Source organism: Megalobrama amblycephala, linkage group LG24 (assembly GCF_018812025.1).
Source record: "Megalobrama amblycephala isolate DHTTF-2021 linkage group LG24, ASM1881202v1, whole genome shotgun sequence".
NCBI classification, from domain to species: Eukaryota; Metazoa; Chordata; class Actinopteri; order Cypriniformes; family Xenocyprididae; genus Megalobrama; species Megalobrama amblycephala.
The window spans coordinates 21,229,669-21,256,867 of record NC_063067.1 but is presented as its reverse complement, the minus strand read 5'-3'; the positions used below and the strand labels follow the sequence as shown (position 1 = coordinate 21,256,867).

At 39.6% G+C, this 27,199-nt stretch overlaps 1 protein-coding gene across 9 annotated transcripts in view; it reads left to right on the top strand.

Annotated features, from left to right (window-relative positions):
- agrn (agrin) overlaps positions 1–27,199 on the top strand; it is a 282,408-nt gene that overhangs the window by 155,454 nt on the left and 99,755 nt on the right. For all 9 annotated transcript variants that reach the window (XM_048178733.1, XM_048178732.1, XM_048178735.1 and 6 more), the window contains 3 exons: positions 10,830–11,054; positions 18,895–19,119; positions 21,129–21,335. In XM_048178733.1, coding sequence (XP_048034690.1) covers positions 10,830–11,054; positions 18,895–19,119; positions 21,129–21,335 — 657 coding nt within the window. The remainder of the gene's footprint in view (positions 1–10,829; positions 11,055–18,894; positions 19,120–21,128; positions 21,336–27,199) is intronic.

Here is a 27,199-nt window from a genome sequence, read left to right as displayed (position 1 = left end):
AGGGGGAGGATGTAGTGTTGAAGTGAGATAAGGCAGATTACAGCAGGACGGGCACATTAAAAAGGCACATTTTCCACGCTCTCGCTTCTAATACCAGATGGGAAACGCTTTTTACAACTTATTCATGTATTCATGCATTTGACTGGCTTGAATAATGCATTGTTATTTTTAACCCCTACTGCACTCAAGTGGAGTTTTGAGTGTAACAATCAGGGACTTAGGAGCTGTTATAAAATTTCTGCCACTTTTAGAAATTTCTGAATGTTCCCTGCCCAATTTTTGGCCAATAATAATTGTATCTTAAAAGCTTAATTTGCTTGGCTAGAGTGCAGGAAATAAAAATGTAGGTAGCTGCATAAAAAAAAAAAAAAATTCTTATTCTTGATTTCATTATTCTGAAATCAAGACCACTGAAGAAGTGAACAATGATTATTGCACTTTATTATTGCTGCATTTACCACATCCGTACAGTATGTGTGCCATGTGCCTCCATTAACATCTGATGGCAGCGGTATGATTCAGGACACATTCTGTGCTTTTAAAAGACATCAATCACAACTGATTGGGTATGATTATATTTTACCTTTGAAAACAACGTTTGAATGCGCTCCGGTACTTAAATTCATGCGCTTGTGCCAGATAGTGATTATTGACTGTTACATTCAGCTTCCTGTTTGTGTAGTACACAGTCAGACACGCTGCCACACACCAGCAGCACAGCCACTGCCCTTCCCATCGTCTTGACGATAATAAGCTGCTATTTGTCCTCTTTCTTACCCCTTCCTTTTCTTTTCCTCATCCTCTTCCAAAAGATTAGTACCTCTAAACAAGATGAGTTCATTTCTGTCCGTAATTACATTTTCACTCCAAGGATGTCCTTCTCTTCCACATCCTTTCCCGAATCACTTACACAGACACGCGCCACTTTACGCACTAGCACATTCAAGCGTGCGTGAGTACGAAGCCATTCATGAAGACCTGCCTGTGTCCACTCAAGGCCCTTTGCGGTAATCACAGATGTGTCTGCCCGACCTTTCTCAGGTTAATGCAGGAGAGAGCAGCTCTTCCCATCAACCAGTGGGGTTTTGGTGACAAAGAGATGCTTCACCTGACCCTCTCTGAAGCTCTTTATGTCTCTTACAGTCTCCACAGAGAACACAGGTGCAGGAGAGGCCAGCCGGTGTGAGATTTATTCTCATTTATTTTGTTGATCTAGAGAGCATATATATATATATATATATATATATATATATATATATAATGCATGGATGGATAGATAGATAGATAGATAGATAGATAGATAGATAGATAGATAGATAGATAGATAGATAGATAGATAGATAGATAGATAGATAGATAGAAATTTGCAGTTTTAACGCTTTCTGGCTATCCTAATTTTGTTGTTTCAAGCTGCTAAACCATTTGAAAATCTAATTTCAGGTCTCTCCCGACAGACTGTATATTATCAACTTGCAGAACGCATGAATACCAACTGATAAATGTGTGTGTGTGTGTGTGTTTGAAGGGGCTTGCTTGAAGGAAAAGAAAATGATTAGCATCAAATGTGCCTGCTGATTGAACTCAAAATTTGTTTGAAAGAAAAAAGAAAACATTTTTTTTTTTTTTTTTAGAAAATTGCTTTTAGCCAAAACAAACAATTCCATCTTCATCATTATGTTTGAGTACTGCAGTAACAGAGAGCAGAGTAGGGAAGAATCATTATGTAAGCTGTATGCGGCCTTCAAAATAAGGTCTCCTGCACTTTTCTTTGGCCACTATCATTAACCTTTGATCTCTTGAAATCCCAAAGCAGCCATTTTCAATCTGGTGACCTGTATCTATTGGAGTGCAGTGCCTGGTTGAGCCTTGCAATTGTGTGATTAATTAATTGTAACATTAGTTATTAAACTTCAAAATGTACTTTGCCCTATGTTGTTTTTGCTATGGAAATTACTTAATTAATTACACCTCAAATCTTGCAGTTTGTAGTGACGAGGTGTGTTGTTACTTTTCTAAACAATTGGACTTACCTGGGCGGGGTGGGGTGGGGGGGGATTGCATAGACTTGCATTGTTGGAGGAACTAAAGCTATAGGGCCTGTTTACACCTGGTCACTTCATGTGTTTTTACAGATCAGATAGCTATCTGATTAAACAAAACGATTCCATTTACACTTGGCCACATAAATGCGTCTCAGCAAAATGGAGATAAAAATACGATCTTAAATTCCATATTTAATGGAGTTGACATCACCGAAAGTAAGAAATATGAGCTGCGTTTTAATGATAATCAGCTAATTTCAAAATCAAAGACTGGAATTGGAGAGAGCGCGGCAACAGCACTGGTAAGATCAGGTAGTCTTTTTACTTTTAATAAAGTGTTTTAAGTGTCTGCGACTTACTTTCACTTTCATTTGCGTCAGTTTGAGCGTCGACTTGCTGAAGATACTCAGCTGCTTATCTGCAGCGATGCGTGATGCAGTAGTGCCATCATATCTGGCTATAACATGTTACTTAGCCTATAACATGCTCTCGCACGTTTATTTCTTAGCATTTTTGGGAGGAGTGAATTTCACATATGTGGTTTCATCAACCAGATGCATTTAGACCTGTTCAGTTTTGACTGGAATGTGTCCCAGACCACCTCCTGAAGTGGTTTGAGCAATCGGATTTAAATCCATCTCAAATGTGTTTCAGAGGGCATTTACACCTGATCTAGCTGATCTAGCTATCCGATCAGAAAATGCATGAAGTGACCAGGTGTAAACAGGCCCATAAAGACAGTATCACTGTGAGTGAGCTCTTTTGACTTGGGCCTGTAAGCAACCACCTAGCAACCACTCAAAATACCCTAGCAACTTCCGAGAACATCCTAGCAACTACCTAGAACAGGGGTGTCCAATCCTGCTCCTGGACTTTCCAACCCAATTAAACACACCTGAACCAGCTAATCAAGGTCTTACTAGGCACTACTTCTAAGAAACTTCCAGGCAGGTGTATTGAGGCAAGTTAGAGCTAAATTCTGCAGGACAGTGGCCCTCCAGAACAGAGTTTGGACTTAGAACATCCAAGCAATGCCCTAGCATCCAACGAGAACACCATAGTAAGCACCGAGCAATGCCCTAGCAACTTCTGAGAACATCCTAGCAACTACCTAGAACAGGGGTGTCCAATGCCATAGTAAGCACCAAGCAATGCCCTAGCAACTACAGAGAACAGGGGTGTCCAATCCTGCTCCTGGACTTTCCAACCCAATTAAACACACCTGAACCAGCTAATCAAGGTCTTACTAGGCACTACTTCTAAGAAACTTCCAGGCAGGTGTATTGAGGCAAGTTAGAGCTAAACTCTGCAAGACAGTGGCCCTCCAGAATACAGTTTGGACTTAGAACATCCAAGCAATACCCTAGCATCCAACGAGAACGCCATAGTAAGCACCGAGCAATGCCCTAGCAACTTCCGAGAACATCCTAGCAACTACCTAGAACAGGGGTGTCCAATGCCATAGTAAGCACCAAGCAATGCCCTAGCAACTACAGAGAACACATTAGCAATACCCCAGTAACCACCCAGAACACTGTAGTAACCACTCAGAACATCCTAGCAACCCCCACTTAGCAATGCCTTGAGAACACCCTAGTATTTTGACAACAGGTTTTGCACCATTCAGATTTTCATAGAAATTATTAGTTATTGATTAATAATTATTAATTAAGAAATCATTAGTAATGGGTTTTTTCTACCGTATATGTACATGTGCCTCTAGTTTTTGGTTCCAGATTGTTTCCTGAATTAATTTTCTACTTCTAGGATTGTATGAAACCTTTTCAACATAAATAACTCTCATTTTGTTGTCTATAGAAGCAGGGATTATGATTGAATTCATCTTGATTGTGATCTTTTTCCAGCAGTGCGGACATATACATTCGTCTTTTGCATATTGAGCTTACGCCTCCTGAATTAACTGCGATCTGAAGCCCGTGCTTGCATTTGCAGTACTCTCAGTAAAGCTCACAGGGGATAAACCTCGACTCTGATAGACATGTTTGGTGGTGAGCTAACATAGTCCTTCTGGTTTTGCCAGAGTTGTTACATATCTGACTTCACAGGCCCCAGGTCAGGAGGGGCTCACCTTGTGAATTGTGCAAGCGCGCTGACAGCTATCGCAGGAAAGCAGGAGAGCCTGGCCTTTGAATCCAACCACAAAAAGATGTGTATTATCCATTTTTCGTCCCTAATTTTCTTTATCCAAGGGCAACACTGAGGCGTGCAAAGGAAGAAGACAGCTGCAGTCAAATAAGCCCTTTGAAGAAATACATCAAAAGAACAAATCATCTCGCCGTGTGAGGGATGACAAAAGCAGAGTTGGGACACTGGGTTTGGAGGTCATCTGTGGAGGTTCAGCTTAATTTTTTGGCTCGTCTCCAGTTTTCAGCATCGCAGCAAAGATGGTGAAAAACTTAAACACTTGGGAATATTAAGAAGTGTTTTTATAATATTGTATGCTTTACATTTCGTAATTTCATCACTTCCATTATAAGTGCCTCATCGTAACCTCTTTTTTTTTTTTTTTTTTTTTTTTACGAAAGATTTCATATAGTTTTTTGTGCTATTCAACATTATGCCACCAAATGCTGTCAATCGTGGTAAACCTATGTTGAACCCAGAATATGTCTTTAAGAACGGAGGAGATGAAAGCGGCACCACCAGCAGCTCCTCTCAAGCCTTCTTAACACATACACACTCTCATACATACACATACATCTTCTGTCACGCTGGAGAGGGCGCCCGGGGCTCACAGTGCAGGGCGGATTGTGTCGAACCGATCCCGTCAGGATCTAGTAGCGGCCGCTGACAGCTCCCTGCACGCATTAGGCATTAATACATCCAGCACTAACACATTATCACAGCGCTGTTGGAGAGGCGATCAGTGGAGGCTTCTCTTCCTGTCTTCACTTTCTCTCACTCTGTTTATGCCTTTTCCCCACTTATTAGTTAGTCGAATAGGTCCTATTATTTTCTCCTTTCTTCCTGTCTCTCTTTTTTCATTGTCTTAACCTCTTCAGAGCTGGAGAAAAGCAGTTAATTGGCTGTGAGAGACATTTCCAGTTCATCAATAGGTAACTATAGACTCCCGCTCTTTCCTCAGGATACTGTATTTCTATCCCTGAAAATGAGCACTAAATCACAAGGAGGAAACGGTTCATCTCCGTGGCGACCTCAGCAGTTCGTAGCCTTTTCGGTTTGCGACGCTGGTCACATTCTAACAGGCAATTTGCCTGCTTGTCTCAGCCCGAGAGGGTGGCTTATCTGTGCTAACACAGCGGAGAGAGCCGCATACACACCTTATATCGGGTGGCCTTTTGCATTTTAATCAGCTCATCCTTTTCCTCAATGCTCATCAACTCTCAGCGACAATAGGTGGAAAAGCTCAGACTGTTATTTAATGGGTTCGCGGAGGCAATTCTGCGTGCTGTCACAAAACAAACAGAGCGCCACTGAGAAGGAAGCTGTTCATGTGGATTGTCTGACTTTTCTGGATGTGTACTTTCTGACAGACGCATCAGAACTGATTTAAAGAACTGCTTTTCATCAGACTGATGAAATCAAACGTCTTGGAGTCAGGCTTTTGGGGATGAGGCCAATCTGTTGAAGTAGAAGTAATGAGTCAGAGCTTAGTTGCCAGTAGTTATGACTGTGAAAATGAGGAAAGTACCAGAATGCGTCAGTCAGTCTAACAGACTTGTTTGTCAATTTAGGGAAAAAAAATATTGCATGGGCGACATGTTACAACATGAACTTGCAACATGTTAGGGATTAATCATTTGGCAAAAAAAAAAAAATGTATATAAATAAATAATTTATTTACATTTCAACTAATTTTAAATATATATTTTTAAATAATGTATTTATTTTAAATAAAAAAAATAATAATAATTTTAAATTGACCCTTTTCATAGACTGGTGATGCATTTCTACAGTTTTTATTATATTTTTCTTTTTTTTTTTAATGTACATTCATAACACTATACTTTGTGTTATATTACCTCGGCATTATATTTAAGAAAACTTGCTGCTGTGTGAGTGTTTCTAACGCAACTCCAGAGGGAGTGACAGCAAATATGACATCTTTCTCTCTTCTGACCACTGTAAACAATCTCTTAAAGCTGCAGTCCATAATTTTTTGGGTTAAAAATGATCCAAAATCTGTTTTTGAGCAAGTACATAACCAGCCAGTGTTCAAAACTATCTCCTTACCTTAGTCTGATTCACAACAGTAAGCTTGTAATAATATTTTAAAATAAAATAGTACTGGTGGGTTTCCGCGGGAAATTCGAGCATGCAGCAGTTTGTCTTTGTGTCATTACGTCACGTCTGTAAACAGAAAGGAATAGGATGGCGGATTGATGGCGAATTGTAGTCCAGAAAGATCCAAATGACAATCGTCAGTGTCATCTGGAGACTCACCCGTAGTCAAAAGCAAAAGACTTCGGACTGTGGAGTGGCTATTTAAATTGGAATTTACAGGTAATGCTAATACACATTAATACACATAGTCACGCAATGCTGATGTTTTTAACATTAACAATTTGAGAACAAAGTATAACAGTAATAATAATTTGCACGGTTTGACGTGATCCGAGCTAAGCGATCGTTAGATTTAATCATCATTGGCAGCGCGATTTATTGAAATGCTTTTTTCCTCAGTTGGTCAGAACATGTTACTTCAGATGACATTCTCCGGTGAAAATTCTTATTTTGGTCATAATTCCAAGACGTAGTATCTGTGATTCCTAAGTACAGTATCCACACCAATGTGTTGAATGACAACAAACATTAGATTCATCCGCTGAGGACCTGTGCCATTGCACAACTCACATAAAAATAGCAATTCCGCAAATAACTGCAATTACAGGTTTCAAGCAGAGATGGCGACAAAGAGGCAAAACTTACGGACTGCAGCTTTAAAAATGACAACAAAAATTTTTTAAATGTTAAGGGAAAAAAGACAAATATACAGTATATGTATTTTTTTCATTTTTGGAAAGCTAATCAGAGCTTGTTTGCATAAAAAACATAGTTTTGATTGCCTACAATGAAAGTTTATATATATATTATTAGTTTCTAGCATTCTAATAAAGAATAAATAATGTGGTACAATATTTAACTGACATCATATTTTTGACTGTATTTTTTTTTTACAATAGAAGTACCAGATGTATATATCAGCTCAGATGTAGTGCTTTCAAATATTGTCTTGGACAAAGAGGGGCCTTGAAGTCAAAATTGTTAAGAACCATCGCACTACACTTTTGTACCACACTGTATCTCTCATCTTTCCTTCAGCATTGCTACAAAGTCTAAAACGCTGCCTGTGTGCGGATGTTGTCTGCAGTATCAGGGTTTGTATTAGCACTTCCTCCACACAAACATCCAAAATGAGTTTTTTGGAACTGCGACTGGTTGGTTAGTTAGCAAGCCCAGGCTGATGAAGTGCGAGGTTCAGACGTGCAAAGACGAGGGAGGCACAGTCGTCTTTTTTTAGTGAGGGAGAGGAGGAAAAGAGAATGAACACTTTGATCACACAACACACAAAGCGCCACTGATCTCATCCTTACGATGCCGCTTGCCAGGTTTATCACATGCGTGTGAGTGGGTTTGTGTGTGTGTGTTACACTGCAAAAGTGGAGCGTGGTCCTTAGAGAGAGGCAGAAACCTTTAATTAAACAAGTGGGTTCTCTTAGCAGATTTACACAAAGTAAAACCCACAAATTATGGCGGAGACTGTAGGCTGATATGACGCATGGGAGAGGTGAAAACAGGGACGGAGATAGTGAGAATGAATTAGAGCCGATGACTTGTGTGGGGATGGTCGGAAATGAAACTAGCCCCCTCTGAAGTGACATGGTTCATTCACTATTCAGCATCTCAGTGTTTGTCAGTGGCTCATAAATATGTATCATCTAAATAATAACGATAATAATCAGATGGTTTCTCTGAGAATCAAAAATAGAAATGTATTAATTTTAATTCATCACCTTTCTGTCATGCACAAGATGCTTGATGTAAATCACATTTAATACACACTAGGAATAATACAAGAAACACCAGCACAAAATGTTAACGAGACCATGAACAAATGATGACTGAGGATTTAAATACACAAGGCACCAAGAGGCTAAATGAAGGACAGGTGTTGGTGGTTAATTGGCATAGTAACAAACAAGGGTATCTATTGAAACTAACAAGATGGTAATAGAAACATGGAAACAGGAAGTAAACCATAAGAAGAGAACACAGGCACAGCAAGACAACAGAATATAAAACTCCATGAAACAGAGGCAGGAAATTAATCGTGACAGAACCCCCCACCACCACCAAGCTACCACCTGTAGCGGTCGCTGCCGATTCAGAAAGAGCATAGGTAGCCATCACAGACAGCGCAGACAACAGTGGCAGTAACTCTGGGACCACCCGACTCACCGGACTTGAGGGCGCTGAGACCACTGGACTTGAAGGTGCTGTGACCACTGGACTTAAGAGCTCTGAAACCACTGGACTTGAGGGTGCTGTGATCACTGGACTTGAGGGCGCTGTGATCACTGGACTTGAGAGCTCTGAGACCACTGGACTTGAGGGTGCTGTGACCACTGGACTTGAGATCTCTGAGACCACTGGACTTGAGGGCGCTGTGATCACTGGACTTGAGGGCGCGGAGACCACTGGACTTGAGAGCTCTGAGACCACTGGACTTGAGGGTGCTGTGACCACTGGACTTGAGGGCGCTGAGACCACTGGACTTGAGAGCTCTGAGACCACTGAACTTGAGGGTGCTGTGACCACTGGACTTGAGGGCGCTGAGACCACTGGACTTGAGGGTGCTGTGAACACTGGACTTGAGGGTGCTGAGACCACTGGACTTGAGAGCTCTGAGACCACTGGACTTGAGGGTGCTGTGACCACTGGACTTGAGGGCGCTGAGACCACTGGACTTGAAGGCGCTGAGACCACTGGACTTGATAACTCTGAGACCACTGGACTTGAGGGCACTGTGATCACTGGACTTGAGGGTGCTGTGACCACTGGACTTGAGGGTGCTGAGACCACTGGACTTGAGGGCACTGAGACCACTGGACTTGAGGGTGCTGACACAACCAGACTTGGCATGCCAGCCACTCACACTGACCTCATCTGTGGATCCATCACACTAGCGGTCAGTCTCCTTCATCCTGGGACTGATCCAGTGATCAAAGAGATCCATGGAGAACCAAGCTCCACAGCCACTGGGGCCCAGTACTTATAGCCACATGTGACATTAAAAGCCTTATAAATCACACACAAGTAAAGTTACTGCGGAAGGCCGCATCTCTCTTGCCTCCCCTGAGCCCATTGAACTTTAACAGACCCCTAAAGTGTGCGGTGAGTTTGTTGGAGGGTAACTGAGAATGATTGGGTGAAAGTCACGTGAGAGGAGGCAATGCCTCCATCATGCTATGGTTGGATATGGCTGGTTATGATTAGTTCGTGTGATAAATCCGCCTCTTGTGTGCTTTCTAGAATCGGTCTGAACAAAATGATGGCATCAGTGGGAAGGCTAATTAAAAAGTAAGTAAATTACTTTTTAGTAATTTTTAATTAGCCATTTAGATATCAACACTTTGTCACGTTAAAATTAAACTTGAAATGGCCTGAAAACATGATGACTGTGGGTTTTTTTTAGTGAGCAATCAGCTTTGTGAAATTAAAGGTAGGCCTACATCTTCGTGTCTGTGACCAGTGACATTACAGAGTTTAATGGTATTTTGGTACTGATGTGTAAATGGTATCTTACCGGTCATTGCTTGTTTTAACAGCACATTTACCGGAAAAGTCGTACTGATAATTTTACTGTAATTTACCAGGATTGCCTTGTGAAAGGGGCTAGATAGACCACTTTTATGAGAGTTTGATGGCACTTTTTGTCATTTTGAAACATGACAGCCCCAGCCCTCATTCACTTTCATTATATGAAAAAGAGTGTCCAGGATTTTTGTGTTCAACAGAAGTCATACGAGTTTGAAACCATATAAATGATGACAGAAATTTCATTTTTGTGTAAATCATTTCTTCAGCTTCAGTCCTGAGTGGTGGAATGTTTTAAAAGAAATAGACAAAGTCTTTTGCAGAAAGACTTACTTCTTATTTTCAGAGTGAAAAAAGCTGATTATGTCCCTCCAGCATAAGGACGGGTACGCTGAAGCATAGCAATTGAGAATGTTTTGTGAATGCAAAGCTTGCTTGAAATGGTCCGTGGTGAATTAGAGTGACTTGTTTGTACACCCACCCAGCTGTGTCCAAATATTCAAGTCTGGGGCACTGAGCTGTTCTTCAGCCCGGGTTAAGCCACTTCACTCTGCCATCTGTATCGACACGGGGCACGTCTGAGACGTGTGGAGGTGCTGGGAGACCGTGCCTCGTTTTTTAACCCAATTTTATCTCAGTAATAGGGTTCATGTTTGGAGCTCACTTTTGAACTCCCACCTTAAACAGACCTTATAGTGTGAACATGACAAGCAAGCAGCGAGCCAATTATCCAAACACAGCCAAAAGTACATCATGAAATTAGCACTGCTTGCTAACCCTCAACATTAAATATTAAATTTTTGCACGTAACACATCCTGAACCGTGTGTGTTACCAGTGTACTGTGTAAAACTTAAGGATGATGGACTCTTTTGACCAAGCAACCACATAGCAACACTCTAAGAGCCACTTAGAACATCTCCGATTATGGCATAAATATTTATGTAGGCATTTTCTACGCTCATTTTCTCTTTCTCTTGTTTTTCAGCCCTGAAGGACCCGTGCAGTGAGGTGACCTGTAGCTTTGGCAGCACCTGCATCCAGTCATCAGACGGTCTGTCTGCCAAATGCATGTGTCCTCTGAGTTGTGAGAACGTCCCCAAGCACGTGGTGTGCGGCAGCGATGGGCTGGACTACCAAAGCGAATGTGAGCTCAACATGAAAGCCTGCGCCACCCAGAAGAATATCCGTGTGCATCACCAAGGCCGCTGTGGTGAGTCTGTGGAGCCTTTAAATAGTCATTAGCATTGCATTTACTGTCATTATGACATGTACTGTAGTTGTTACCAATCTTGCCATTCTAACATTGCAGCTTCCTCGTCGGTTTGGCTGCTTGTAGAATGCAATTGTGCTCAGTGTTGGTACACAACTACCTTCCTAAAGCATATTATTGGTATTATTAGGACAACCATGCTAAATTCAGTAAATGTTTGTTTCTTTTTTAAGTGTGTATGTATATATGAGTGGGAAAATATATTAGTTTTTCCATATTCCAAAAATGTAAATGTAAAAGAATAAAATAATAAATTAGTAAGAATAAGAAGAATATTATAATATAATATAATATAATAATACATATTATTATTAATAATATTATTATTATTATTTTACATTTTTACACTGTTTTTCTAGTGAAACATGAAATCTTGTTTTGAAGATTTGAAAAAGTTACAAACCACCTAATTTTAGAAACTTGGACATTATGGTATTAAATAGGGCTGTAACGATATGCGATATGAAACCGAAATCGCGATACGCAGGTCCACGAACCTGTATCGCGATGTGAGAAGGCAGAATCGCGACACACCCCTTCCAACTCCCAGAGTTATCCTTCCTGTCCAGATCCAATGCTACCACATTTTTAAATTACTATAAGTATTAGGGGTGTAACGATTTATCGTAGATGGCGTGTCTCAATCAGCTCTCTAGTTCAGTAAGTGTTTCGCGGGCACACATTGAATCTTGCAAGCAGGTTTAAACGTTTCTCATGTCAGTCTCTTGCATGGTCGCGTGAGAAAAGTCGTGGCTTTCTTTCACCGCAGTGCACAGCAACAGCTGTGCTCACAGAAAAGCAAAAGACGCTTGCGATGCTTTGCTTTAAGTTAGGGGCCGTTCACATATTGCGTCTTTTCCGCGTGCAAGTCAGTTATTATTTTCAAATGTAGCCGGGCGGCAGGCGCGCTCATAATGGGATCAACGCGGTCGCGACGCGCATGCAATTCTCAACTTCTCAGAATGCCGCAAGCGCACCGCAGGTCGTGTGACAAGAATCAACCGATCAGCTATGGCCTTTCCGTAACAAAACATCAAAAGCTCAGCCGAACAGCTGATCATAGCTGATCATAGCTGTTCATGGTGGTTTTTATATCTTATCTCCATCAATATACCTCGTAGTAAAACTAATGCAAGGGCTAGAAATCATTTATCCTTTGCAGAAACATCCTGATCCTCTTGGAGAGCTCAGTTCATGGTTGCATAGCAACGACCGACGCCACAGGAGCGCAAGCGCTTTGGAAAGAAGGAGAAGCGGTGCGGCCACGCCTTCCACGCGTTTTTAGACGCGATATGTGAACGGCCCCTATTCATAATTCTAAGTTCGTGTTAAATTTAACATTTTTTTTCAGTGACAGACAGCCCTATTCAACTGTTAATTTGAATACAGAAGGTTTTTATTAAAATTTTATATTTATTTATTTTATTGAAATGTGATCTTGTATGTACAACAAGGAAAATTATTGAAATTTGTTCATGTTTTTTTAATAAATCTTGTTTGAATTTCAGTTTCATTTTGTTCAAAATATCGTGATACGTATCGTATCGTGAACTCTGTATCGAGATACATACCGTATCGTGACCTGAGCGTATCGTTACACCCCTAGTATTAAATGAATTAAATTAAATTACATTTTACATTTAAAGTTAAGTTAGTAAGTAATGCATTTCTTGTTACAGTAGCTGAAAGAAATTCTGTGATTATGTAACACATTACTTCTATTGCATTACTCCAGTGTGATTTTTGAATGCTTGTTAAAGAGTGTTGTGGATGAATTTTCAGCAGATCAATTATCCCGCTGAAAGCTCCCGGCACGTCATACCTCGCCATGCTAACTGTCTGGATTTTTGAGCTCTTCTTTGATTAAATCCTCACTGTTTCATGTTAGTAGAGAGTTTGAGTCATGGGGACAGAGTGCCGTTCATGAAAAGCCCCCTCCCCACCCTGGACTGCCTAATGACATTTCCCTTCCACGCTGTCTGACAAGCTGTCAGATTCTTTTTTCAGCTTATTCCGCCCCTCTCTGACATTTCAGAGTTTTATTTTGATCTCTTTTATTCATCTGTCCTCATGAGTTCCAGCAGGTTAAGTCCTGCTTTATGTCTCCCTATATTTGTTCTAGTGTTTATGGACCTCTCAGATCATTAGGCATCTTCAGTTTTCAGGGATCCATTATTTCCTTATTGCTTAACAAAGATCAAACACTCCTTCTTATTTAACTTTGCTGTTTTTTATGAGACAAGGAGGTTTTATCTTGTATAGAATGCAGCATGGTTAGATGATCCACAGGCTCTTGAGAGTCTGGAGTGCAAAAAAAAAAGAAAAAAAAGTTTCTTTTTCGTACTTCGTTGGCATTAGAATTGTTTCCAATGCACAAATCTAAGAAATGTTAGAGAGGTTTATGCTTAAAACAAAGGGGATATAATTTTTACTTCTTCTAAAAAACAAGACAAAAATACCAGTTAAGAAGATGACTTTTGCTGTATTTATGAGTCTTGTCTGGGCTGTGTGACATTGTGGTGTTTCCTGCGGCAGAGCGAGGCAGACAGACTCAGAGGGAAGTCACCTCTTGTAAATGATGGCTCTCTGGGCGGCAGGGCTGGATGAATGCCTCGGGTCCCAGAGGACGCGTGGAGTAGGTTTCTCAGCGGAGAGTGTCTTTCACTTTAACCCCCATGGGAATACAAAGCACCAAGGAGGACAGACAGCAACTTTAAATCTAACTTAGAGACACCATCCTTGCGGTTACTGACTCTCTGATTCTGTCATGCACAAACAGCCAACACATACAAATGTTATTTTTATCACTGAGAGACACCCCATTAACTTTGGTATTATTTTATACAGTTGGCACATATATGAAGTATGACCTCCAAAATGTCTATACAGCATATTTTACTATTTTTATTATAAATAATTTTTTTGAATCTGTATGTTTTGTCTTGTTTTCCGGGAAAACAACACCCGTAAGACCTTCGTTCATCTTCAGAACACAAATTAAGATATTTTTGATAAAATCCAATAGCTCAGTGAGGCCTGCATTGCCAGTAAGATATTTAAAACAGTTCATGTGACTACAGTGGTTCAACCTTAATGTTATGAAGCGACGAGAATACTTTTTGTGCACCAAAAAAAGACAAAATAACGACTTTATTCAACAATATCTAGTGATGGGGCAATTTCAGAACACTGCTTTATGAAGCTTCAAAGCTTTACAAATCTTGTGTTTCAAATCAGTGGTCCGGAGCGTGTATCAAGCTGCCAAAGTCATTCCCCCCAGTGGTGAACCATTGAAATTTCGAAACACTTATGACGTAACGAAGCCCCGTTTACTTAAATCACATGACTTACACGCTCCAAATCACTGATTCAAAACGAAAGATTCGTAAAGCTTCAAAGCTTCATGAAGCAGTGTTTTGAAATCGCCCATCACTAGATATTGTTGAATAAAGTCGTTATTTTGTTTTATGGCGCATAAAAATATTCTCGTTGCTTCATGACGTTAAGATTGAATCACTGTAGTCACATGAACTGTTTTAAATATGTCTTTAGTAGCTTTCTGGGCATCTGAAAGTGTTAATTATCTTGCCAATAGAGCCCTCACTGAGCCATCGGATTTTATCAAAAATATCTTAATTTGTGTTCTGAAGATGAACGAAGGTCTTACAGGTGTGGAACGTCATGAGGGTGAGTAATCAATGACAGAATTTTCATTTTTGGGTGAACTAACCCTTTAAAATAAGTCAATTTAATTGAGAAACAAAAATGGTTTGTGTTTCAGGAAAGCGTGTTAAACATTCTAAATATGATATAATTTTGGCTTGTTGACAAAATTAATTTTGTCAGGTAAATTTATCTTGTTTAAGGATATTTTTCCCAGAAAACAAGACAAAAATATGATTAAGAATTTTTTTGTTCACTGAGAATAGAGGAACAAAACAAACAAACCCACAATCAATTGTACAGCAGGACATGGGCCACAGTTATTTCAAAGCACACTTAGACACATTTTTGGCCCACTCTGTATACACATTCATTCTTGTAAACCGTGGCTACAGCTACTGTTCCTCCAACACATGCATTAAGGTCTTGGCCAGCAACTGTCAGGCACAAAGATACAGGGGCAGGACTAATGGAGCAGCCTCATACACACTCCCTGCTGGAGCGGGGCTCAGTTTGTCTGGCTAATTACAGCCACCCCTGCATGGCACTGTGAGGCAGCGATATACTGAATGCTGGCTCCAGCCGGCTTCTCTTAATGGGAGCTAATGGTTTCTCCAGTGGTAATGGCTGGCTTGCATGGCGAGATGTTGTTGGAGTCGCTGCCCGCATTGTGCTGGACCCTTTTGGTCGAGCTCCACACTACCCTCCTTTGAGAGCCGTCCTATTATTGTGTTAGTATACACCAGTCCCTGACCTGGCATCAACATTTCCTGTCAGCTCGCCTCTCACTCTCCCTGAGCTTTTATGTCCAGCTCTTGTGTCTTTGTTTTTAATTCAGAGCCTTAGAAATATTGAGCTTGGATTGTGTGCGTTTATGAAGGGTTGCTACAAGACTTGTCAAATTATAGCCTAATTAGTCGACTAGTTCTTCAGACAATCCACTGCTACACTCTTAAAAATAAAGGCTCCAATATACTTCAAACAAAATCGAAGAACGAACTGATGTGATGTGATTTCGAACAAAATTAGGCCGAAACGATGTTCGTTTTGGAAGTTCAAAACAGCTTGCCAAGTTTTCCAACTTTCTGAAAAAGTTCGCTTCGGCTGGTAAACACCTTCTTACTACCATTGGTCCGTGGCCATTACGTAAGGTAGGTGTGCGTTGAGGCTCCGCCTTCTTTCACTCGGAAAATCTTTTCCAATTAATTTCTTCTCTCGAGTCCGTAGAACGCCTGTGATGTGACGTGAAAGTCAGACGTCTGTGAGTGAAAACATGAACACTGGAGAGCTGCTTTATAGTAGAGAACGAAGTTGTACTTCTGATGAAATGAGAGACTTGACACTGTTTTTCGTGTTAAAAAGGTATATTTGCTTGATTTAAAGCAATCTATTTTATAAAGTGTTATGATATAAACGCGACGTGACTTTACTGGAGTGCTGAATTACAGAGCTTGTGCAAACAAACATATCCACGTTGCCATGATCAGGTGCTTTTCTTATGCTTTTTTTTTTTTTTTTTTTAGGAGTGCAAAACATACAACATAGGGTGAACACAAAACACATCAACAAAACACAAAAACAACAATGAAACAGCAATGATAGTAAAAGCAATGAAAAGTAAGCAGAAATGACAAACGAGGTAATAGTAAGAAGTATTTAAATAGTAATAGCATGTATAATAATAATGATAATAATATTTTGTGATGACGGCAACAGTAATATCAGTAATAATAATAACAGTAATAACAGTAGTAATACTAAAGATGGTGTTGATAAGTTGTGTTGACGGCAATAGTAATATCAATAATAATAATAGATAACATTGATAATAATAACAAAAATAACAGTAGTGATACTAATACTAAAGATGGTGTTAAATATTTTGTGTTGACGGCAATAGTAATATCAATAATAATAATATATATCAATAATAATAGTAACAGTAATAACAGTAATAATAATAATGATAATAATACTAAAGATGGTGTTGAAATATTTTGTATTGATGCAATAGTAATAAAAATAATAATAATAGATAACATTGATAATAATAACAATAACAGTAGTGATACTAATACTAAAGATGGTATTAAATATTTTGTGTTGACGGCAATAGTCAATAATAATAAAAATAATTGATAACTTATTATCAATAATAATAGTAACAGTAATAGCAGTAATAATAATAATTCTTATGAGTTATTAAAAAATCCTTGCTAGTTTCTCCATTTTGCTTTGTTTATTTTGTTACTGGGAGGGAAGCAAACAACATTTTTACATATTCACCTAAATGTTGCTCTCAGCAGTGTGGGCGGCGTCAGATGTTCGATTACAGTATATCGCTGCTCACGCATTTTGAACTTTGTTTAACCTCTAAAGAACGAAAAAGAACTTTGCTTGAAGTATATCGGGGCCTTAAAGGTTCCAAAAGGGGGTTCTTGCCAGCAATGCCATAGAAGAACCTTTTTTTGTTCCCCAAAAAAACTTTGTTTTTTTTTTCTTGGTGTGGATAACAAGCCTAAAGAACCTTTTTCTACTAAAGAGCCTTGTGCAATGGAAAGTTTCCATGGATTTGAAAGGCTCTTCATAGAACCATAGATGCTAATAAAGAACATTTATTTATAATGTGTCCCTAGTGTGCATGTGTCCATCTGTGTGTTATTTGCTTTCATGATGTCTCTTTATCTCTGTGGCTTTACCTTCAATTTCCCGCTTATTTTGTTTCCATTTTCTGGTTCTCTTTATATGCCTGTGTTTCTTCCTCTCTTCTAGATCTTTGCTTTGTTTACGTGTTTTGTCTTTCGTGTCTAATTTCCTCTGTCCTTTCTGTCTCTGTCTCTCACGTCATTTTTCTCTCTGTCTCCGTGCTTCTTTCTCTCCCATGATTGTACGACTTGCTCGCGGCTCGGCATTGTCTTAGCACAACACCGGCTGATAAGTCCTTTGTGTTGTCTTGTTTCTGAAAAGTGTGGAGGCTGGCGAAACTGTCACACTTATTTCAATAACCATCATGGCATTTCTATTACAATTATGATCTTGCCATGCAGGGCCAGGTCCTGGAGCCCCCTGCAGCCACAAAGACCCATCAACTCCCACACACTCATCACTCCCGTCCCATCAGCTGTCACCCTTATCTTTTCACATTTCACTATTTCTTCTCAATAAATGACATGCCACTGACAACAGCTCCATCAATGGTGCCTAGAAGATGCTTTGAAAAAGGAGAACATTCTCGTCAAAAAATGGCATTGTCAGATCTGTGGCGTTTAGTTAGAGCATGTTCTCAGATATCAGAAAATCTGGTCGTGAATGTGTGCTGTCATAATGAGTTTAAGCCAACCCTGATCAATAAGCTAGGTAAGATCTTCTGGAAGATTATATGTACACTACCGTTAAAAAGTTTGGAGTTGGTAAGATTTTTTCATTTTTTTATTATGTTTTTGAAAGTCTGTTATGCGCACCAAGGCTACATTTATTTGATCAAAAATACAGTAAAAACTAATATTGTGAAATATTATTACAAATTAAAATAACTGTTTTTTATTTTAATATATTTTATCCCTTTGATGGCAAAGCTGTATTTTCTGTACCCATTACTGAAGTCATCATTGTCACATGATCCTTCAGAAATTATTATTATTATAAATTTTGAAAACAGTTGTTATCCTTGATATTTTTTGTGGAAATCATGAAACATTTTTTTCGTTTGTTAGTTTCCATCTGATTTGAATGTGGTGATTACCAAGAAATACTAGGGGAAAAAAATCTTTATATTGTGTTGTCATATGTATAGAAATTAGAAATGGTTAAAGGGTTAGTTCACCCAAAAATGAAATTTTTTCATTTACTCACCCTTATGTCGTTCCAAACCTGTGAGATTTTCGTTAGTCTTCGGAACACGAATGAAGATATATTTCATGAAATCTGAGAGATTTCTGTCCCTCCATTGACAGCTATGCAACTATCACTTTGACGCTTTAAAAAGTTCATAAAGAGATCGTAAAACTAATCCAAATGAATTTAGTGGTTTAGTCCAAATTTCCTGAAGAACAGATTTAATTTAAGGGTGTATTCTCTCACGTTTGATACGTTTTTTTTCTCCCACTTTCATCCTCAGATCCTTGCAGTGACTCTCTGAATAATGTGAGCGTGGCTTGTCGGGTGAACCCAAAAACCTACAAGCAGTTTACCATCTACCTACCTGAGGCCTGCAAACCCGACGCTACACCCATCTGCGGCAACGATGGCCGCACCTACGTTAGCAAGTGTGAGATGGAGCGGACGGCCCAGCAGAACAACCTGGAGATCAAGAAGGTCTATTCAGGCAGCTGCAAGGAGAAAGGTGAGTTCCTCCCAGAGCAGAGATTTCGTCGGCTCCCAGGAGCTCATGCTCGTGTCTGATAAAGGAGCCCTATGGCCGCTTTTGATTTATTTTGTCATGGCTGCGGTGAGGAGGCTCTGGACAAATTAAGTCAGGTTAGCAGTACTGTCATGCCTACACGATACCAATCTCCACAAATCCAATTTGCCTGTCGGGCTCTGGCAGGTGTATTGTGGCAAGACTGTATCTTCACGGGTGATGAAAAGATCGTCCCTGCCTCGCTCTGAAGCCCTGTGGCAAAGCGCAGAGAGAGTGTGTGTTCGCCTGATAGTGCATGAACGGTGGCTTAGTGTGTATATGTGTGTCCGTGTCTGAACTGTGTTTGCGCCAGGAGCGATAGTGGTGTATTTGTGGGCCACTGTTGTCCCGCTATAGAGCAACTGTTTGTGTGCCAGTGTAACTCAAGAAGCGATAGCAGCAGTTGTCTCCGATGAATGTCTTACTTTGTAAGATACACGACTAGCATGCTAGCATGTGTTCAGGATCCTCCCAGTTAGTACATGAATCCCTCTTTCTTGACAATTTATGTTAATGTAATACAGTGTTATTTGCTATTATTTCCATAACTTTTATTTGAAAAAGAAGCATTGAGTTATGTTGAGGGTGAACACAGTGGTATCTCAATCATGAAGCCGGTGATATGCAAAATCCTATCCCACTTCCTTAATGCTTGATCAAAAGCTAATGTTCAGCTAGTCTTTTTAAACTGTTAGCATGCTAGTAAGCTAAGCTGTTTGCTAAATTAAAGCTAAATGTAAACAAAGAAAGGGAAATGTTTAATTTGGCCATGTCTTTGTAATTGATTAGTTAGCTAGCAGCTTAGCCTACTTGCTTAACAACATGCTAACTGGCTAAGAAAGGCTCTTTTCATTAGTTAGAAAGATATATTTTGATAACATGCTACGTTTTTGACCAGATATTACAAACAGCTTCCAAAGGGCATAGGTTTCTGTTAGAGTATAGATATTTCACAAAACCAGCAGCATTAGAGAGAAATTATACTTTTCAATCGACAGGAAATTCTCATTTAGGTCTGTTCTTGTATGGAACACTCAGATGGAGCTTGTTATCGTTTTTCAAAAGAGCCTTTTAGTGGCAGTTAGCAGTATGCTACACTTGAATGCTAAGCTGTTAGTTTGCTGATTGAAGGCTTCGTAAAAAGCACAAAGAAAGGTTTGATGTGTAATTTACTAGCTTAACACAATGCTAACTAACTAAGAAAGGCTTTTTTGATTAGTTAGAAAAAAATATTGTGATAACATGCTACGTTACAAACAGCTACAGAGAGGGATGTGATTCTGCGAGGCTATAGATATTTCACAACACCAACAGCATTTTAGGAGTGAAATAATCCTCCACAAACTTTAGGTTCGTTCTTGTGTGGAACTTCCAGTTTTCTCAATCCAATCAATTCCCGATGGAGTAAATTAAGTGTTGCCCTAGATTTTTTCTCATTATATATTCTGTTTTACTCATATATTACGGTTGTGAACGCCGTTTCATGTGGAGTAAAATTACATGAAAAAGGTTTATGAGACTCCACCCCTATTCCTATAGCTTCCTATGAGCCCACTCTCATCAGTATGTATGTCACATCCTTAAAGATAGGTTGGATAATGCAATCAAACATAAATCAAGCTCAGATTGTACAATAACATAATAGGTCTCTTAATTTTCTCAAACAGATGAAAGGCTGTCGTAATTACACACCGCCACGGCCCGTCTGTGACAGCTTAACACAACTCTGAGTGGGAAAAAAACACCTCAAATCAATCTGAATGGAATTAGATAATTGATTAAATAATCAGACACGGTAATTAATTCAAAACCCCCTGAGTGAGTCAATATCCGATGTCTGATTGAGCGAGGGAAAAAGAGAGATGCCTCCAGTCAGTGTTGATTAACACCAGGACGGTTACCGCCGTTCTTCACCTTGTTGACGCATGTATACGTGTGTGTCTGGTCTCCAGGGAGCTGCCCGAACGATTGTAAGTTCAACGCCAAGTGTTTGCTGGACAACGGAGAGTTTCGGTGTTCCTGCGACCCCATACAATGCGACGGCACGTACAAGCCCCTGTGCGGAAAGGACGGCAAGACGTACCCCAATGACTGCGAGAGGAAACTCGAAGAGTGCCGGACCAAGACAAACATCCTCATCAAACATCAAGGGCCCTGTGGTAAGTGAGGGGAATTGTGGGATAGTTCCACACAGATGTTTTGCTGTGCGTTCTTGTAATTTTATGTTAGTGAAAATAGCTATTGTTTAATTAGCATTGTATGTCTGCTTGTTTTTGGTTGTGTCCTGCTGGGAAACTCTTGTGGAAGGTGCTCATTCTCTTTCATTGCCATGGCGTTCTCATTCTGCCATCAGCTCTGATGACACATGAAACACTGACTTCATGTTTCATTCATGTCCTCACCCCTCCAGTGCCAGTCGTCCACACCAGTCGTTCCATGTTCAAATGTCTCGTCATTTCCCCTTTTGTCCTTTTATGTCCTTTTTGGCTGTTTTTAAACCGTGTTTTTTCTGTTCCAGTGTGTCTCTCTGTCTGTCTTTGTCTGTGTGACGTCTGCTCAGGGCCACCGCCGGACACACCTCTCATTGCGAGCTGGGAAGAGTTCAACCTCTGACCTTTCTTGTTGGGATTCTGACCAGTGGGTCTTCTTCAGGGGGCCCTCAAAGGGCTGGTTTGATGTCTACTTTCTCCCTGTATCTCTTCGTCTATGTCTATTCTTATGATTGTTTGCGTGATGGAGGATGGTTGGAGTGGCCTTCCCTGCAGCTCTAGTCCTCATGGCGCTATGTGAAGGGAAAGTGAGGTCATGGAGTTCTTCTTCTTCTTCTTCTTCCGAGTGCTGTGTTTTTGTCTGGATGAATATTTTCCCAAAACGTCTGACCCTGTTGTTGCCCGCTACCTGTTTGCATGGATGCATGCATGTAGGCCCCTTGGTAGGAGCTATGTTAGTTCCCCTGCTACGTCTAAAGACAGAAACAGTATACGCAAGTACGCAGACGCAAACGTGGAAGTGTGCAGTCCCTTACTTAAAGTACATCTTTGCATTGCTGTGGCAGCAACAAACCATATGCTGCTATTCAAAAATGGCAATGAATTGTATTAAATGTGTAAATAAGATCTTACTTACTTAGCGAGATTATCTTCACATTGTTGCTCCACCGTGAGTATAGAAAATAAATCTGGCCATAGAAGAAGTTTATGAAATCGAGCTTGATACGCTTGAAGCGTTTGCATACTTGTGTGCCACATCAGAGTTTATACTTCCCTGCTATGTAGTATTTGATAAGCAGTATGGTTAAAGAGTACAATGTCCGAAAATGCAGGCAAACAATATCTGCATGATAATTATTTCTCAGAAATTGTTTTGCTGATCAAGTCTTTTTTTTAAAGACCCCCTGTGGTGAAAATCAAGTTTTTAATGTTGTTTATATGTCTATGTGGTGTTTTTAAATATGCTTTAAGACAAACCATGTGCAAAGTCATGTCAACGCCACTGCTGAGTATTTTCTTCTCAAAACTAAGACAGTCTCAAACTCGCGGTTTGAAATCGCTGGTGTCTGTGATGTCACAAACTAGCAGGGGAGTCTCGAGAGGAGCCAGGTTATCCCAGTATATTTTTCTGTAGATATAAAAACTCGTGTAGATTTAGCAATATGGTGGGTGTATGATATATATGATGATGTTATGATGAACTACATGCCTTTCTCCACTGACGTTCTGAGTTGTTCAAAGCGTTTGTAAGGATACTGATTGATAGAAGGCAGCTGTCTGACTCTGACATGGTGAACGGGAACATGGTTTGTGTAACATTATTAGCTCTTTGATAACATAGTCAAGCAAAAGGCTAATCATATTAATTAAAGGATTAGTTCACTTTTAAATAAACTTTTCCTGATAATTTACTCACCCCCATGTCATCTAAGATGTCCATGTCTTTCTTTCTTCAGTCAAAGTTTTTTATGAAAACATTCCAGGATTTTTCTCCTTATAGTAGACTTCAATGGGCACCAAACAGATGAAGGTCATAATTAGTTTCAATGCAGCTTCAAATTGTTCAACACGATCCCAGATGAGAAATAAGGGTCTTATCTAGTGAAACCATTGCTCATTTTCTGAAAAAAATGAAAATTATATAAGTTTTAACCAGAAATGCTCATCTTGAACTAGCTCTCTTCTTCTTCTCCTCTATTAGAATTCCAGCAGTGTAGACACTGCTAAGTGTATTACTGCCCTCCACAGGCCAAAGTTTGTACTAATTTTTATATGCAATATGCTAGTTCAATAGTATATAACAATTAGTTCAAACTTTGGCCTGTGGAGGGCAGTAATACACTTAGCAGTGTCTACACTGCTGGAATTCTAATAGAGGAGAAGAAGAGAGCTTGTTCAAGATGAGCATTTCTGGTTAAAACGTATATAATTAAAAAAAAAAATTCAGAAAATGAGCGATGGTTTCACTAGATAAGACCCTTATTTCTCATCTGGGATCATGTTGAACAATTTGAAGCTGCACTGAAACTAATTATGACCTTCAACTGTTTGGTGCCCATTGAAGTCTACTATAAGGAGAAAAATCCTGGAATGTTTTCATCAAAAACTTTAATTTCTTTTCGACTGAAGAAAGAAAGACATGGACATCTTGGATGACATGGGGGTGAATAAATTATCAGGAAAAGTTTATTTAAAAGTGAACTAATCCTTTAACGTTATGTGTCTGATGTTGTAAAGAGCGATATCATTGTGCAGCGTTTACCTCAGTAAGTTGACCAAGTGGATCTCTGAGCTGGCGTAAGCGGGGCTCATTTGCATATTCATTGATCCTCATATATAAAATGAGGCTGTAGAGTTACATTCAAGCTATTTTAAGGGTTGAAGAATTTTTTTTCACAGGAAAGTGTTTTTAAATATGTCATTTTGGTGAACAAAGATGAGTTTTAAGGGATAAAATTATTGACTACAGGGGGACTTTAAGATGTTTTAAAAATGTCTTCTTTTTTACTTGTAGACCAGGTAAAATACTAAATGATATTTCGCAGGGCACACCTACATATCTACCATATGTACTTTAGTCCATACTATGCAAGTACAGTAATTCAGAGTCAAAATATATGAAACACCTCAAAATTATTGAGGCAGTTTTTACAAAAAGGCTTGAAAGAGGGGGGAAAAAACAGGATCTGGATTGTATGTTATTTATGGGAAGTGTATGCAGTGCTGTTTTGGCAGGGTTCAGATTTTCAGTGCATTTTAATGGTACAGAAATATCTCTCTCATTTATTCTGAATGCTATGTGTGTCCTACTCACTGGCAGCACATATGTTGCAACTATAGGGCTTGATGCATCTTTCCCCTCCTTCTCTCTTCTTTTTTCTTTTCTCACTATCAGCCTCTGTGACTCATTAGGATTGTTTTCCAGTCTTCAACAAAAAGATGCATAAATTAACATGTAAAGAGGAGTAGTGCTTCTGTCTTTGGCTTTATTTCATTATTTCCGACAAAGTAAATGTTTTGGTCCTTTCAGGCTTTCGCTGGTGGCAGGTTACAGTATGTTTTTTTAATACATTTATTTACATTTGCATATTCCGCAAACAGAACATTAATTAAACATCAAAAGCTCTGTGGCAGACCTGAGCCAAGCTGACTGCCTTTCATGCTGAGGAAGATACGGAGTATTGATGAGCGAAAGTCTTGTACTTTGGACACCTGCTCTCAGTTTGATGTGTAAATGCGGAAAAAGGTTGCTTTGCTTTGTCGTCTTGTTTTGCTTTCGTCACCTTCTTTGTCTCCTCTCTCTCACTCTTAGTTAAGTTTCCTTTCTTTTTGTTTATATCCATACAGACCAGGTTTTGCTTTTTAGCATGTTCCCGTATGAACAGGAATGCTAACGGCTAGCTTCCTCCAGGTTTTATAGACCTCTTTCATATCGACAGGGCCCAAGTAAAAGTCTTTGTTTTACTAAAGTGCATTTTGGTCCTTTAGAAGACACTCAGGCGTGACAAAGCTCACCTTCCCCACAGTGGAAAACGTCTAAAAGGACCTCTTGTCACACACTAATCAATAGCAGAGACGCTCTGTTTGTACATGAGTCGTTTCAATCGCTGAGCATGTCAGTACTTTTTCCAGTGTCTGACATGGTTTCATCTGCTTCCCGTTGTCTTTGGAGACAAGCAGAGCTGGGTCACTGTGTCAGCAGCACTCGTCGAGAGACACGATTCGCTCGGAAATCAAAGAAATGTGTAGTGCTGAGAAAGGTCAACAAGAAACCGCAGCTCATAAGGAAAACCGAGAACACTGTGAAAGTAGAAAGATTGAGTACAAAGCACTGAAGATACACAAGAACAGACTGTTTCCTCATCTGAAAGTCTATCTGCATTCTGTTGATGGAGCATTAAAACATGGTGCTGTATACAGAAGTCAGGTCCTGTTAATGTCACCGTGGGTTTTTTTCGTGTGTCTGTCGTTTGGATGTATGAGGCAGCAGATGAGTCTAAGAACACCTGTGTCAAAATGATTTGAGGAGTGACAGAATGAAAGAGATACCAGATAGGGATGGACGATTATATTGAATATTCATAATATGTTTGCAGTGTTTTTGCTGCCAGTGTAAAATAGAGCAACGGTGTGATGAATGCGCTTTTATTTTGTCATTAAGTTCATGTAAAGCATGTCATTAGAAGACTAAAAGTCTCCATATGGCATTCTTCTTCCAAAACAAAAAAGAAAATATATTGTTGTATTGCTACATATCAATGAGAATGATTAAATATCATTATGCTTTGCATTTACTTTAGCTTGATTACTTTTAAAAAAACATAATTTACTTGTTGCATGAAGCATTTTGAATTTAATTTGCATCATTTTATTTAGTCAAATCAATGACTGGGAAAATCTTAATACACAAATAGCAAGATGTATTTTTTGGCCTTTATTTCCCAGTTTTAAAGTAGTGTCTGAGCCACCAGTGGCCCTTTATATATTCTGTGTGTATGTATGTGTTTGTAAGGGTTCAGATAGATAGATAAGCTATGTTTCCATCACCCTGTTTTAATGCGCATTTTGAAGTATCGCATCCGAAACGAGTGATGGAATGCCAAATTTCGAAAAAAGAAGTCGCAAAAAAGTTTTTACGCTCACTTGAGGTGGTTTTTGACTTGTGCGAAAAAGAGTTAATGCGAATAATGGGAGATGGAAACGCATTTGCTGAATAAATTCTGACGTAGCAAACATTAAATCCACTTGGCTAATGGTATTTTATTTACTGTTGGTTACTTGCTTACCAATACCACCGTCAACTTGATGGAAACGCACCTAATTTGCGTTTGTTTGTTTGTTTGTTTTTGTTTGTTTGTTGGCTAGATAGATGTAGACATATACAGTATACACCGTTTTTGTTTAGTCTAAAAAAGGTCCTAGGCCTGTCTTCACAATATGCGTTTGTCCTCTGGGAATATGTTTTCAAGGTTTCAGTGGTTGAATGATCGCCACCCATGCAGGTACATAGCAGCACGATATATTTACCTGGCTATTTCTGTTCCTCACAGCCTCATTTTCATTTACATCAAATTAAATACAGTATCCGCTCTGACTAAAGTCTATGAGACCTTGAATGATGATCTTTGTGCATTATCATGGCTCAGCTCCATCGAATGTAATTTCAGAACTCCATAACTCGGTGGGTGTGGCGGCCGTAATGGACTCCTAATGATAAGGGAAGAAAGCAGCCTGTTTCGCTAGGCAGAGCAAGATGGATCCTGCAAATGAAGCTGACCTAAATACACAGCTGTCATTATAGTCCAGAGGATGTTTTCAGAGCTTGTGTGAAGTGAACAGACCCTCAGCTTTCTGTCTTTCTGTTCCCATGACAGTAACTCATAAAGACTAACAATGGGCTCAGACTTACTGACAATGTCATTGAGCAAGAGCTCCGTGAAAAGAGGTGCCTGGGAATCAACGCCCCAGGTGACAACGCACTCTGATTAATATTTATCATTTGCATATTCATTTGATTAGCATCTCTTGCTGAA